This window comes from Charadrius vociferus, unplaced genomic scaffold (genome assembly GCF_000708025.1).
Source record: "Charadrius vociferus isolate BGI_N301 unplaced genomic scaffold, ASM70802v2 scaffold178, whole genome shotgun sequence".
Lineage (NCBI taxonomy): Eukaryota > Metazoa > Chordata > Aves > Charadriiformes > Charadriidae > Charadrius > Charadrius vociferus.
Genome location: NW_009649717.1, coordinates 1,271,535 through 1,284,577, shown reverse-complemented (window position 1 = coordinate 1,284,577; position 13,043 = coordinate 1,271,535). Strand labels below are relative to the sequence as shown.

Here is a 13,043-nt window from a genome sequence, read left to right as displayed (position 1 = left end):
AGTTCCTTCTATTAAATTTATATCCAAAGGGAAGACTAACAAAAACTTCTAACTCAGCAGTGATTCTATCTCTGTTAGCAAAATATTTCTGTAGCTACATTTCTCAATACTGTCAGTGCTGTCTGTTCAGTGTAGAAGAGGCATTTCTGTGATATTTTCCTTAACAGGCGCTTGTCAAAAGAGCCATCCACAAATAGTGTTTCTAGAAGCTCACTGCATGCAAGATCTGTACGTACTCTGTTAGGTCACATTTCACATAGGCACTCTCACTTTTTACTTCAGGGACTGCTGGAGCTGCGGTTGTCCCAGCCTGCAGCTGAACCTGCACCTGATAGATTGCTGTAATAAAGCTCCTTCTAGAAGGGTGGAGGAAAGGTCTCCAGTTTTGTTTGGGTGTTTTGCGTTTGGTTTTTTTTTCCCCCCCAAAACAGAGGTAATGATGAAGTCAAGTTTTCAGAAAATAAAGTAACTGGAATACCATTCTTTATCCAAGAGCTACAAATGTGTAACAATGTAAGTGAATTAGAGTAGGAAAGAGGCTTTTCATACTACATAGAAAACAGCTTTTCTTAAAAACAAAAACCAAACCCAAACAAAACCGTGATCCATAAACCCCAAGTTACAGTGACGCAACTCAACCTAGTAGGTACAGGGTATTTTCACCAAAGTGCCATTTTATAGAGAAGTGTTTCTTATGCTAGAGAAGTAGCTTTCTTATGCTAGAAGACCTCTGATAAAAGCGAACCCATTAAATAATAGTGGTTATGCTTTTTATTAAGCTTTTTAGCACTTAGTAAGACGGCAAAATGATTTAAAGAAAAATTAAGGACATCTTACTTAATGAGACTTAGTCAGTGAGACTAAAGGGCTGAAAATGACCATTACTGAGTTTTCAAGCAGTCTGTTAAGTAAGGCAAGAGCAATCTTATGAAGGACTATATAAAACATCCATTTGCAAATAAACTTGGTAAGTGATGCTGTTGAATGCTGTTGTAAGTTTTCAAAAGACAGGGTAGGTGTCATTGAAAAATTTCCATTTATTTTGGAAATTCAGTAGCAATCTTTAATGGAAAGGTATGTCCCTACAAGATACTGCGATGAAAAAAATGACTCTTCTCCCAGAAAAAAAATAAGCAGTAATACTGTGCACATGGAGTAACAGTAATAATTAAAATAACTTAATAGCTTCCCAGAAATGATGTGAAAGAAGCAACCAAGACATTAACTGTTTTCCTAACTTTTACACCAAACAGACATAACTTCAAGTATTACAAAAAATCCTTCAGCGTAAGATTTTTGAAAAGCCAAAGCATAGTAGTTAGTTAGCTCCCAGCAGCTCTGATCCTTCAGGTATTTGTACCAATGCCCCTTTTTACCTGCATACATGCAAGAAATCAGATTATTTCAAATATTGGCTACGGTGGGCACTGTTGTGCCCCAGGTGTTGTGAGCTTTTACAAGTTGTTTCCTTTTAGAATATGGCTATTGCATGGATGAAAAGATACCTGGAACCAAGCATAAGTAAGTAGATTATGATTCTTCGTAAGCTCAAAGAACTTACTTTTCAGTATAAGCCTTAAAATACAGAAAGTACAAACTCTTGTACAAGTTGTACTGAAGATCCCCTCCTTCTGTGAAGAGAACAGTTGCATTCATGCATCATTCACACTCTTAAATTACCGTAGCAGTAAATCAAATTGAAAGAAGGTGAACAGTTTAAATAAAATCTTTAATTGCTTATTTACAACAAAGGCAATGACTTGGCAAATGGAAAGTTATGATTTGCACTTTCCCACTAACTTCAAATACAGCAAGTACATAGTCAACTATAAAATATGCAGCCTAGTGAGTAAGGCGCAATATTTACATCACACTAGTACTGCAAAAAAAGCACTTAAAATTAATTAACTGTGACAGCCAGAAGTTAAACATTTATCCTGTAAATGCTAACAATCCTGAAAAAGAAACTTCAGATGTCACTTAAAAGGTCAGTGCTCTAGGGTTTGTCAGATTGCAAACATGCAATAGTACTAAAAGTCTGGTAACGGGATAAAAACAATACCCCTCTGATTTTGTCAGTTTTTGCAAAATAAATGTGCTATTTCTTGGTCTGAAATCTAGTGCTAGTAACTCCAGTATTAGATTAACTACTTAGTTTTACCTTTGCAAAGGTCTTTTCTGGGTGGGGGCGAATCAACTATTACATTTGAATCCAGGCTATACTAGAAGCATAATACAATAATCACATACACACAAATTTATGAATACAAATTACTACAGACACGTTGTCAAGATACCCTGCTTTAACAGCTTAAAAAAAACTTAAGTGTTAAAGAACTTATTGCAGCCTAAAGGAAAGAAATCAGTTTTGTTTTCTACTTCCTTTGACATCCTGTATTTCCCTCCACGCCCCATGTATTTTAAGGTAGTAACCATTATTCTTATTTTAGAAGGACAGGAAAAAAGCAGCTTTATTTCCCACCACACCCCATGCATTTTAAGGTTGTAACCATTATTCTTATTTTAGAAGGATAGGTAAAAGGTAGTCAAGTGTACAGTATTAATCCAAAACCTATCATTCTGGCTGTCTCTTCTATGTGTAAAAGACTTGCAAATTAAGAGCTACAAGGACAACAGATATGCCAACTGTATGTTCTGAGCATGGAATTTTATAGCGAGGCCGGTAGGGAACACTTTCTTTGTACGGATTCTTTACTGATGCTCTGTAATAATTATCTTCATGAAGGAGTTTTATTTAGCTATGCAGGGAAGGGAAGAAGATGGCATCTGTACAGAAGTTACCATTTCGTCCACACTCCATTCACCATTGGGCTATGGAAGTTACTATCATTAAGAGGACAATCAAAGCTAATACAAATGCTTTTTGCTACTGCCCTCCTTAAATTACATTCTTGAAATTAAGTTTTCCCATTGCTAGTAGTACTTCCGTGTCACCTTCAGAGGAGCAGAGTATTTTTTTCAAATGTTTCTTTTGTATTAATAAAAGTCAGTCTAATTTTGACATGATGTATACGTGTTTAGCAGTTAAATTTACGCAGAAACTTTCATAGTGTGCGTGTTTTATACTCACAGATACTCACATCTATTATAGATTCAGAATTCAGATGTCAGTTACAGCCGTATCCTCTTCCTGTCTGCGCAGTAGCTTTTCCAAGCTTTTCAACTTTCATCACTAATAGTACATGTTAACAGAACATGTGTGGCAAGCATACAACAGACTCCTTGACACATTCAAAGAAAAGGTGAGTCTAACTTTTATCCAAAGCTTTCTCTGATAAATTGTGCTCTAGTTCAGGTGACTCCTCAGCGTCTCGAGTAGCAGAAGTGTTATAAATACCATCAACTGCAGGAACTGTTGTTGGTGTTGTGAGAGGTGTCACAGTGTGTCCAAACCCTTGATAATGACCCATAGGTGAAGATGGCATTGAAGAAGCATCAGAAATTGGGTCTTGAGTAGATGAAGACAGTAAACTCGTATGTTCGTTTTGTTCGTGATCCTCAGCAAAAAACATTTTCCTTGGCTGGCCCAAAACTGTCCTTCCTAGAATTACACCAAATGAAAATACTTTTTAATACTTCCAGCGCTATACCAAGGTCTTTGAACATATCAACTGTAAAATAGGCGTGTTAAATGAGATGACTCTTGTTTCATAAGAGTTTTACATGGGCATTGTTAGCTTTAATAAACAGAAGGATGTCTTTCTGTAAAACGGAACAAAACAAAAACCAAAAGGGACATCCCTCTCTTCTACCTAACACACCTGAAACTTGCCCTGAGATCCATCTATTTAAAAGAAAAAGTAAAAACTAGCCTTTAAATTAGTACTGGAAAGAGCAAAGTGCCAGATAAACCATGAAATCCTCTAGGGCTGGAGCTGCCACTAATTCGGTATGGAATGTTCTAAGTACTGCAAAGATGGATAATAGCGTAAAATGAAGCTGAAAATACATATGCTGTTAACGGATCATACAAATCTGTCTGTTACTTACCAACATTTCGAACCTGTTCTGATATATCTGCCCTTATATCAGAAATATCCCACATTGCAAGAAAAGAATCGAAGCATGACCCTTCTTCAGCTTCTTGAACATAGGGTTTATAGGAAAAACTGTAGTGATGTGCAATAGCAGCCAGGAACATCTCAACACAAATGATAAAATCCTGCAATGAGAGAGAGATTGACTTAATCATTCATAACTGGAGAAAAATAGTTCCTGTATTTCTTCTATAATCGAAAGACTGCAATTGCCTTGGGATATTGGCATCAGCTACTTTTCCACCAGAGGTAGGATATTCTGGGCAGGCTTCAGCCAGCCATAGATATTGAAATCCATTCTTGCCTAATGGACTGACTTGCTGCAAGCAAGTATTCAACAAGCAGCAGCTCTACAATGAATTGTTGCAAGAAGAAATGAAAAGATATCCAACAGAAGTATTTAACTGGGGCACATTCCTTCTGCCCAACACACGGATATACAAGCGTTGAGCACAAAACTCACTTGGGGTGACTGGCTGAAACTTAGCCCAACTTACAATAAATTCAGTACTAATCTACCCTGTGTTAATTAAAGTGAGTATGACAAAATTTGCTTGAGACCAGCTATGTCATCTTACATATAGCCACTCCTCCTACGAAGTAATTGTCTGCTCCTACCTGTAGGCCTGTAGCCACAGCTTCCACACTTTGCCATTCCCAGGTGTGTTTCTCAGAAATAACGCCAACTTTCACCAACAACGCAATAAGCACAGCTTGCCTATAAAGAGATTTTTTTTAATTGTTATTGTAATAGTAGTGCAAGAAAACCTCCAAGCAAATCTGCTAAACAAGGCCTGTTTCTATGTATGTACAGAGGAATAATCTCACAAAAAAAATCTTACTGTGTATATATTTAGATTTTAAGAGGAGGAAAACAAAACAGACTTAAAAAGAGATGTCATCCATCCATGGTCCTAAAGTCGAACAGAGAACACAACCAAAGAAGAGTCTGGTGCTCCAGTTAGTTATTAGAACAAGTCGCTTCTCTTTCAAGGTATTACTGAGCCCACAGAGTGATGTTCAGATAGTCAAATGCACTCTCATTAGCAGCTAATTGCGAGCAATACTTGAAATAGTAACTTATAGTAACTTATTCTGAAATGGTTAAAGTAATTATTTATTTTTTTTTACTTTAGAAAGTAAAAAAAATAATTCAATTTTTGTTTTGAAATAACTGCAAGTGAAGATTTAAAAATAAATTACATTCTTGAGAATTACCTTATAAAATAGCAAGTCTAAAAAATAATCTCAAGTGAACAAGCCTGCTCTGCCAAATGTACTAGTACCCTTTTCCCCTTACAGCACTTCACTAAGATTATGGGTAGATTTTTTTTGAGGCCTCTAATCTCAGGAACAAATCCAGCCTTTTTAGCTCTTTTATGATCCATCCAGAGAGCAAGAAGCAGTAAGCAAATAATTCACTTACCAGAAAGAAACAAAAACGACCATCTTCACACAAAGGAACTTGCCAACAGGTTGGATAGGATTCAGTTCTTCACGTAGTACTTTATAAAACAGCACCAGACAATACATAGCAAACTAACAAGGAAAACAAAGAAAAGCTTTATTTTGTGAGGGAGTTGTTTTACAGCATGTCTTCAGTTAGAAAATATATTACAGTACAATAGAAACTTAAAAAGCTATCTATTCTAGAAAAGAGGCTCTGGATGTATGGAATCTTTGCCTTACTGTTTTAAAGCAGACTTTTTTTTTTTCTTGAAATTGTATTTCTGAAATGCCTGCTATTGGCAGACAGAGACTGAGGTCATCTTGTCTACACACTAAAGCAAAGCATAGGAAGGTCTGATAAAAACTTTTCAATGCCAAGCACATCTCTAGGGAAAATGGCATAAAAAGCACATGTTCTTTCAGCCTTCTGTTAAGAACCCCTGAAATATTGCCTCTTTATGAGAGGTGAGGCAATCAATATAAACTTCACCGCAAAGCTGAACAAGTTTCCTACCAATGACAACGGCAAGCAACAGAACTAACGTACAGCCAAACCTAAGGAACTGACCTCCCCTTTTCACCCACATTCTCCTAGCCTCTTGCTACCAAGTTTCTTTAAGCAATCACGTCAACTAGGACATGCAGAAGTATCTGCTGCTGCTGGGACTGTTGTCACAGGAGAAAGCAGTGACAGCTCCTTCTGTAACAGTCCCCCATCAAACACGGTGGTGGCAGTAGGAAGAAGACACCCTTTTTGGATGGGACATCATGCTGTTCTGACCCCTGCTGCTGTTGCCAAGAGAAGCAAGAAGCTTGGAGGCAAGCAGGCAGCAAGGAGCCAGAGCTGCTGCTCTCTCCTCTTGCAATAGCTCATGTGTAATGTGCCCTGAGTGAAGCAGAAAATTATTCCTCTGCATTCCCAGCAAGCCACTAAATACAATCCCTGACCTCCAAAATGGAATTTTCAAGTCTAGGGGCTGACATCTCACCCTTACCCTGACATCATCCGGCAGCTGAACCAACACCACAGGGCGTTAGACAGGCCAGAATCTCAGCACTGCAGGCACCATTTCCATTGTTTCCTGTCAATGTTGCTACCACCAGCTTTGTAACACAGTACTTTTAACACAGCCACTGCTGACCCTTTGTATGCGTGCTGGGAGGAAGCTACAGGGGTAAGCGAAGTCGTCTCTTCTGCAGAGGGGCAAGTCTGCAGCTCTAACGTGCCTGGGCCGTACCACTTCACCCATCAAATAGTTTAGGGTAGGGAGGCGAGACACTTTATTGCTCTATGGAGCTTCACAGTAAAAATAATAAAAGTTTTAGATTATCTGTTTTCCTAGTATTTTACATACATAATATTTAACAGATAGTAACTTGGACTTACAGAGGAAAATATTCTACCCATAATAAGAATTACCAGACATTAACACAATTACTGGTAATAGTTCACATAAAAAGATTCACATAATACTAATACAATGACTTAAAAGAGCAGAAAGATGTATTCTTCATACTCACTAGCTGTGACATGTTGTTAAGTATAACCAAGTAAGTCCAAGCATTGTTGAAGCTGAAGTTTCCTTCATCATACACTCCCACGAGTTCACAAATTCTGAAAGAATTTTTAGAATTAATCACTACGTAGTAAATGATTACTTTCTCAAAGCGCTAAATCTTCATTACATCGATACACTGCAAGAATCCAAAATCTTTTGGTACTCAAATATGGGCACTGGGGGTCTGCACAAGAATCAGTTTCCAACAGCATATGGCACAGGAAGTTTGTATTGCATTTTCCATAGAAGAAATAGCATTTGAATGCAGGGTTAACATATCCAATTGTTAAATTAATTCAACAATTAAACATCAATTATTTTTTTAGCTGTTTTGCTTTTAACTGTTAGAACACATTCAGCTAATATAAATATTTACATGGATATTCTTTGTGAGTAGCAACTTCTTGCACAGTCCCACAGAATTAACAGTAATGACCATCAATACAAAGTTCATGAAATTAAGCTTTCAGCATCAACATGCATAACTATTCCTTATACAACAGGTTATATGATCTGTATGAAGGCACACAGTCAGGCTTGTCACATGCGAAGTTTTATAAAATTTAAAAAGTTACATAAAGCCTGACTTGAAAATACACAATTGTTGAAGCCAATGAGAAAAAGGAGGAGGGGAAAAAAGACTCTAAAAATTAAGAGATCATAAAAATGTCTTTCCCACATAAACAGTATTTCACATTCGCTCCCACTGCTTTCAGCAGCAGACATTAAGTATTTATTATTTCAATTCTGCAAATAGTCATCTGCTATAGAGAAGTCATAAAGAAATCGTAGGTTGATTCAAATTGCCAGGACCCATTTAGCATGTAACACGACCAGTTTGCTTTCAAACTGCCTTGATTCAATACAAAGGGCATGAAAATTCTTTCCAGTGTGACTCAAAATCGCATCCTGAAGTTCAATATTAATTATTTATGGGCATACTTACAAAGCAATAATGGTAGTAAATGGTCTGACAACAGTGTACTGCAAAACACCCAGTTTACATCTAAATAATAAAACTCTGCAAGAGAAACACAAAATTCATTGTACAGGAATTTAAAGATAATTCACTCATGGAAGTTTCCTGTTCTCACTAGTTTTGCTAAACTGAATTTTTATTTCATGATAATTTCAACTTCTGCTTCCAGGATTTCAGATGCTACAGTGTACAGTGTGTGTATATGCAATACACAAAAGACTTTTATAGACAGGTAACAGGAAATAGTCAATGATTCACTTATTTTAGCCATGGAAAGATTCCAGCTGGGCTAAACAAAGAGAATGCAGTTTTCACTATATTTGAAGATGTTTAAGAATGACTTACATTCATAGTTTGTCTTTAATAGTTTTAAACAGCTTTATTAAAATCTCTTAAGAGAGATGCTTATCAGATTAAGCATGCAGAAACAAACAGTTCACAGGCATATGGCCTTTTGTCCTTCACCTGTGGAAGTAAAAGCAATAGGCTATCTGGTCTATCAGCAATTCTACTCGAGGTTTATGGCAAATATTATACGATAGCAAAGGAAGGAAATTCAAGGACACCTTTTTCCAATATTTTTCAAAAATAAGGAAGTTTCCTTCAGCACCACTGAGTCGATGTATGTTAGTAACTAAGTGCGATTTATAGGATGTTTTACAGTTATATGAAAACATGTCCACAGCTGCTTTCAGTAGAGGTTCATAGTTGATAAACAAAACGTGCAAACCATGAACCGACTCTACCAAGCCACAAGAGCTATACTACTAAATATGAAAACAAATTTGTATCTCATTACGCAGCTCAAAATTTTAAGATGTCATCATATACTCACTCTCCCATAGCCCATGATGGACAACAACATAGAGGCGGCAGATGTCTCTGCTGATCTTTTGCTTCTATTATTAATACGAGGTTTGGATACCGGTTGGTTAGATAATTTGAAAGAAAAACCATAAAGTTATAGATGACATAAGCTTCATAGCATTCTCGACATGTATCCACATATATTGCAATGTTGGGGTATTTCAAAGCTATCCACTGTAAGAAGAGAGGTATACAAAAGGTTACATACGGGAAAGACAAAAGTGATTCCAGTGACAACACTGGCTGGCTAGTTCAGCAAGCAATACTTCATTAGACAGCAGGCACTAATTAAACAGAGCTTGAAGCATTTGGCTGATAAGAGTGAGATGCTACTGCTAGAAAATAACATTCCGTAAAAATACAAGCAGAACTTCAGATTGCATCTCTGCTGCTTCAAATGGAAGCATGCTTAAAGCACATTGCCAAGAGATGCTCTGTATCTTTGACCACACAATTTGGTCTTTCATTTAAAAATAACTAGGGAGATGGTTCCTTACACATAACCTACTCCTGTTAGGAGGAGACAAGATAGAACTGTTTCCTGAAATTCACGTATTCATTGTTAATATGGGGTTGAGAACTAAGTTTTTAGTCCCTCAGCAAAAAGTTGATTTCTTTTGTTATCTAATGTGTAAATGTTTGTTCTGGCACGTTTGCAAAATATAGAAGAAAGCAGCAGATTAGCCTTAAAGTGGTAGTCATCCCTCTAAACCAGAGTTTCAGACAGAAAAGTGTTGCTTTCGCAAAACTCTGATTATGGATCAGCTGTCATAGCTTTCAATTTTTAATTTTTAGTATCACGCTGCTGTTGCACTGTTTAGTGCATCCTGTCCTACTGGTTTTTTTTTTTGGTTTTGTGGACTGTTTTCTTTGGGGGTGGGAAGAGGTTAAATAGCGGCAGGTTTTTTGAGTTTACTTTGCTTCCCTAGGTTGTAGCAGAGCAAAACTGTGCCTGCTCTGATCTTCTTATTAGAACTACATGAAGATGCTTCACATCCTCATCAGAGTTAAGAAATACTAGAGATGACAGAAGCTGCAACACCTTTGTGGCAGATGTAATACTGCATCTAGTAAACTGAGAATACATTATTTGAATCTGAGAAGGGAACTTTAAGTTCAGCTCAGACTAAGCACTCTAAGAGGATACCACAAATGCAGCAAAGGCCAAAAGATCCAGGAGTCTGGGGAAAATTTTCAGTAGGTCAGAATGCCTGGCTAGAGCTCATTTAATTAGCAGGTACTTTTCTTCCAAAGGAAAATTCTGTACTTGAAATTGAAATATCGTTGATATTCCCCATAGGAAACAGATGATGTCTTTTTCTTCCCCACTCTCCTTCACTCTCGGATACTTTAAATCCCAGTCTTTAAAAAAAAAAAAGGAGAACGTACATCAGGGTGACACTTCATATTCATAAACACTCAAGAGAAAAACCAACGGAAAAGTTCCTGGAAAGTTGTCTTTTATGGGGGGAACAGAAATAATGTCAAGTGGTGATGATCCTGTACAGTCCACACATTTAGTATGTTTGTTGCTTAGCTCTGGTTGAAATCATCTCTACAGGTGACATATTTACATAAGCCATATCTGGCATGGCCAAGAGAATCTATTGCATAAAAGTATTCAGAAGTGGATTTTTTTTGTGGGATCTTATCCTTTGCCCCCTGAAGCAAAAGGGAAGAAATTTAGCACTAAGCATAACTCGGAAAAGAATTTTAATACTAAGCCTAAAGAAACGTAAGGCACTGAATTTTGAGACAGTAGTTGGATCTGGCTAGTTTCCAGTTCAGTTGTTACTGAAGATGGAAGGACCAAAAGCAGGCTGTTGTCATATCCCTTTCCACATCTGTCAGAAAGGATACTCAAGGACAGGGTTAAGAAGGGTTAGCAAAAGTGATCCTACAAGCTCCACAAGGAGAATGTAACGTTGTTAAAACTATGCTTCTGATGCCCTCCATAAATAGGAATGCCCAGAAGTTTCTAGAACTATGACTCTCCATGCAGCATAGTTTCTAACAGTGACACGGTTTTCCCTCACTCCCACATCAAACAGAATTTTATTGAGCTGTTAACAGTAAGAGAACACTTACACTGTCTAAACTGTAAATCGGCACCATCCATAGAATCCTGTTACAATAACAAAAGAACATTTAATATTACTCGAAGTATTTTTACTCTGAATTAAATTCAACGTCTGTAGCACTGATAAAATGTGAAATGTTACCTTATTATTGGTTTCTGCAGCTCAGGTTGAGTATAATGGACTAAGTGTTGTAGTATTCCCCAGAGTGATATCGGTATAGTCATTAGTAGAAATATTCCAGCAATAAACCATGCCTTGGTATGAATTCCAACCTTGCAAAAAAAAAGAAGAATGCAAGATCAAATTTCAGTATTAATACTTTGAAGTTTTACTAGTATAGCAAGAAAAATAATTTATCTTTCTTTTTCTTTACTGTGAATAAAGTTTTAAGACAGATGTTAAGTACATATCCCAATACTAAGTTTATTTTTTCTAACTCTTCCTTTCAAATACACAAAATCCCGAAGTCTCCCTTGCAATCTGTTGATGTGACTTAGAATAAAACCTAAAAATTCAAAAGATGAGAAATCTTGCAGAACCAAACAAAACCATCAACAATAAACATAAAATGTTCTACAAAAACACAGTAATGCTCACTATTTAATTTACTGAAAGCCATAACCAATTCCTTGCTTTAGGTCTGGAACTTGTCTCAGTTCAGCACTTCATTATTAAGTTTCTGAAAGCTTGTGGACTTAAAGTATTTTTAGCTTTAAAATCAAGTTCCAACTAGTAATCAATTTCAACTAATTTCATTTAAAAATCCGAAATAGATATGCATTTATATATGTATGAGTCTGCTAAAACACAGGGCTACAATTTTAAACCAAAGCTCTCTGAAAAAAATTATATTGATAATCTTAAGTACCAAAACCTGAGAAACATAGTAGACTCTTCTCAAGTTTTTTTTTGTTGTTGAACACTTCTTCTCTGATCCATACTGTACATCAACATCCCAAGTCTTCTGTTGCTTTCCGGATCAAAGATCCCTTCTAAGTAGTTTCTCTGCTACTCAGTTTCTCTCTACTGGTAGTAGAGACACACAACACACACTGAGTAGGTTCTCTACCAGTATCAGATTTAATGATTTTGAAATTTCAGATACCACTTTGATATAAACTGTTATGCTGAACATATCAGAACAGGGTTTCAAAACAGGAAATTAAAATACACTCAAGACAGATTTTACTGCCATTAAGTGCTTAAGATTATACCATGAAAAAGCTTAGCTCCACTGGAACAAGTTAGTTTTACTTTTTGTTAGAAAAGTAATGCTACCACACATGTGCGTAACTCACATGCTACTGTTATGACATACTATGATATGTCATACCACCACAGACATATCACCAACGTGAAAGAGAAGCTTCTCTACCTACAATCTCACTTCTCCCTGATCAGACAGAACTACCTGAAATAGTGGCAATACCAGCATTCATAGCCTAATAAGTGTCAAAACACAAGATCTGGGCACGGCAGGGGCAGAGCTCCTGTAGAGACTGACTCCAATTTCTTCAGCATCTTATCAACTGGTGCTGAAAGAAATCTGGAGAGGGACTTTTACTAGGGCATGTAGTGATAGGATGAGGGGTAATGGCTTCAAACTGGAAGAGAGCAGGTTTAGATTAAATATTAGGAAGAAATTTTTCACTACGAGGCACTGGAACAGGTTGCCCAGGGAAGCTGTGGGTGCCCCATCCCTGGAGGTGTTCAAGGCCAGGCTGGATGGGGCTTGGAGCAACCTGGGCTGGTGGGAGGAGTCCCCGCCCATGGCAGGGGGGGTGGAACTAGATGATCTTTAAGGTCCCTTCCAACCTAACCCATCCTATGATTCTATGAACTGTTTAAACACCAACTATTACTGAACCGGAAGGAGAAAGAAACCCTGCCCCGTTCCATTTTGCTTCGTTTGCGCTTTAACAGCGCTATAAACGCACGCAGCCGCACCGCCGAACTTCCCCGGCCTCTCCTTTCCCCTCCGGGCCTCCACCCGGGGCTGAAGGCCGCTGCCGACCACCTCAGAGGAGCGGAGCCCCCCCTTCCCCCCCCC

The 13,043-nt window shown here is 37.5% G+C and overlaps 1 protein-coding gene across 1 annotated transcript in view; it reads right to left on the bottom strand.

Moving 5' to 3' along the window:
* Positions 1 to 3,103: 3,103 nt before the first annotated feature.
* The window catches only part of TMEM184C (transmembrane protein 184C), a 15,702-nt gene continuing 5,762 nt past the window's right edge, over positions 3,104 to 13,043 (bottom strand). Inside the window, exons 2-10 of the mRNA XM_009890756.1 lie at positions 11,135 to 11,265; positions 11,001 to 11,037; positions 8,881 to 9,086; positions 8,013 to 8,087; positions 7,029 to 7,122; positions 5,485 to 5,597; positions 4,677 to 4,776; positions 4,012 to 4,183; positions 3,104 to 3,562 (exon numbers count right to left, since the gene is read on the bottom strand). Of these exons, the coding sequence (XP_009889058.1) occupies positions 3,270 to 3,562; positions 4,012 to 4,183; positions 4,677 to 4,776; positions 5,485 to 5,597; positions 7,029 to 7,122; positions 8,013 to 8,087; positions 8,881 to 9,086; positions 11,001 to 11,037; positions 11,135 to 11,265 (1,221 nt within the window). The 3' untranslated portion in view covers positions 3,104 to 3,269. The remainder of the gene's footprint in view (positions 3,563 to 4,011; positions 4,184 to 4,676; positions 4,777 to 5,484; positions 5,598 to 7,028; positions 7,123 to 8,012; positions 8,088 to 8,880; positions 9,087 to 11,000; positions 11,038 to 11,134; positions 11,266 to 13,043) is intronic.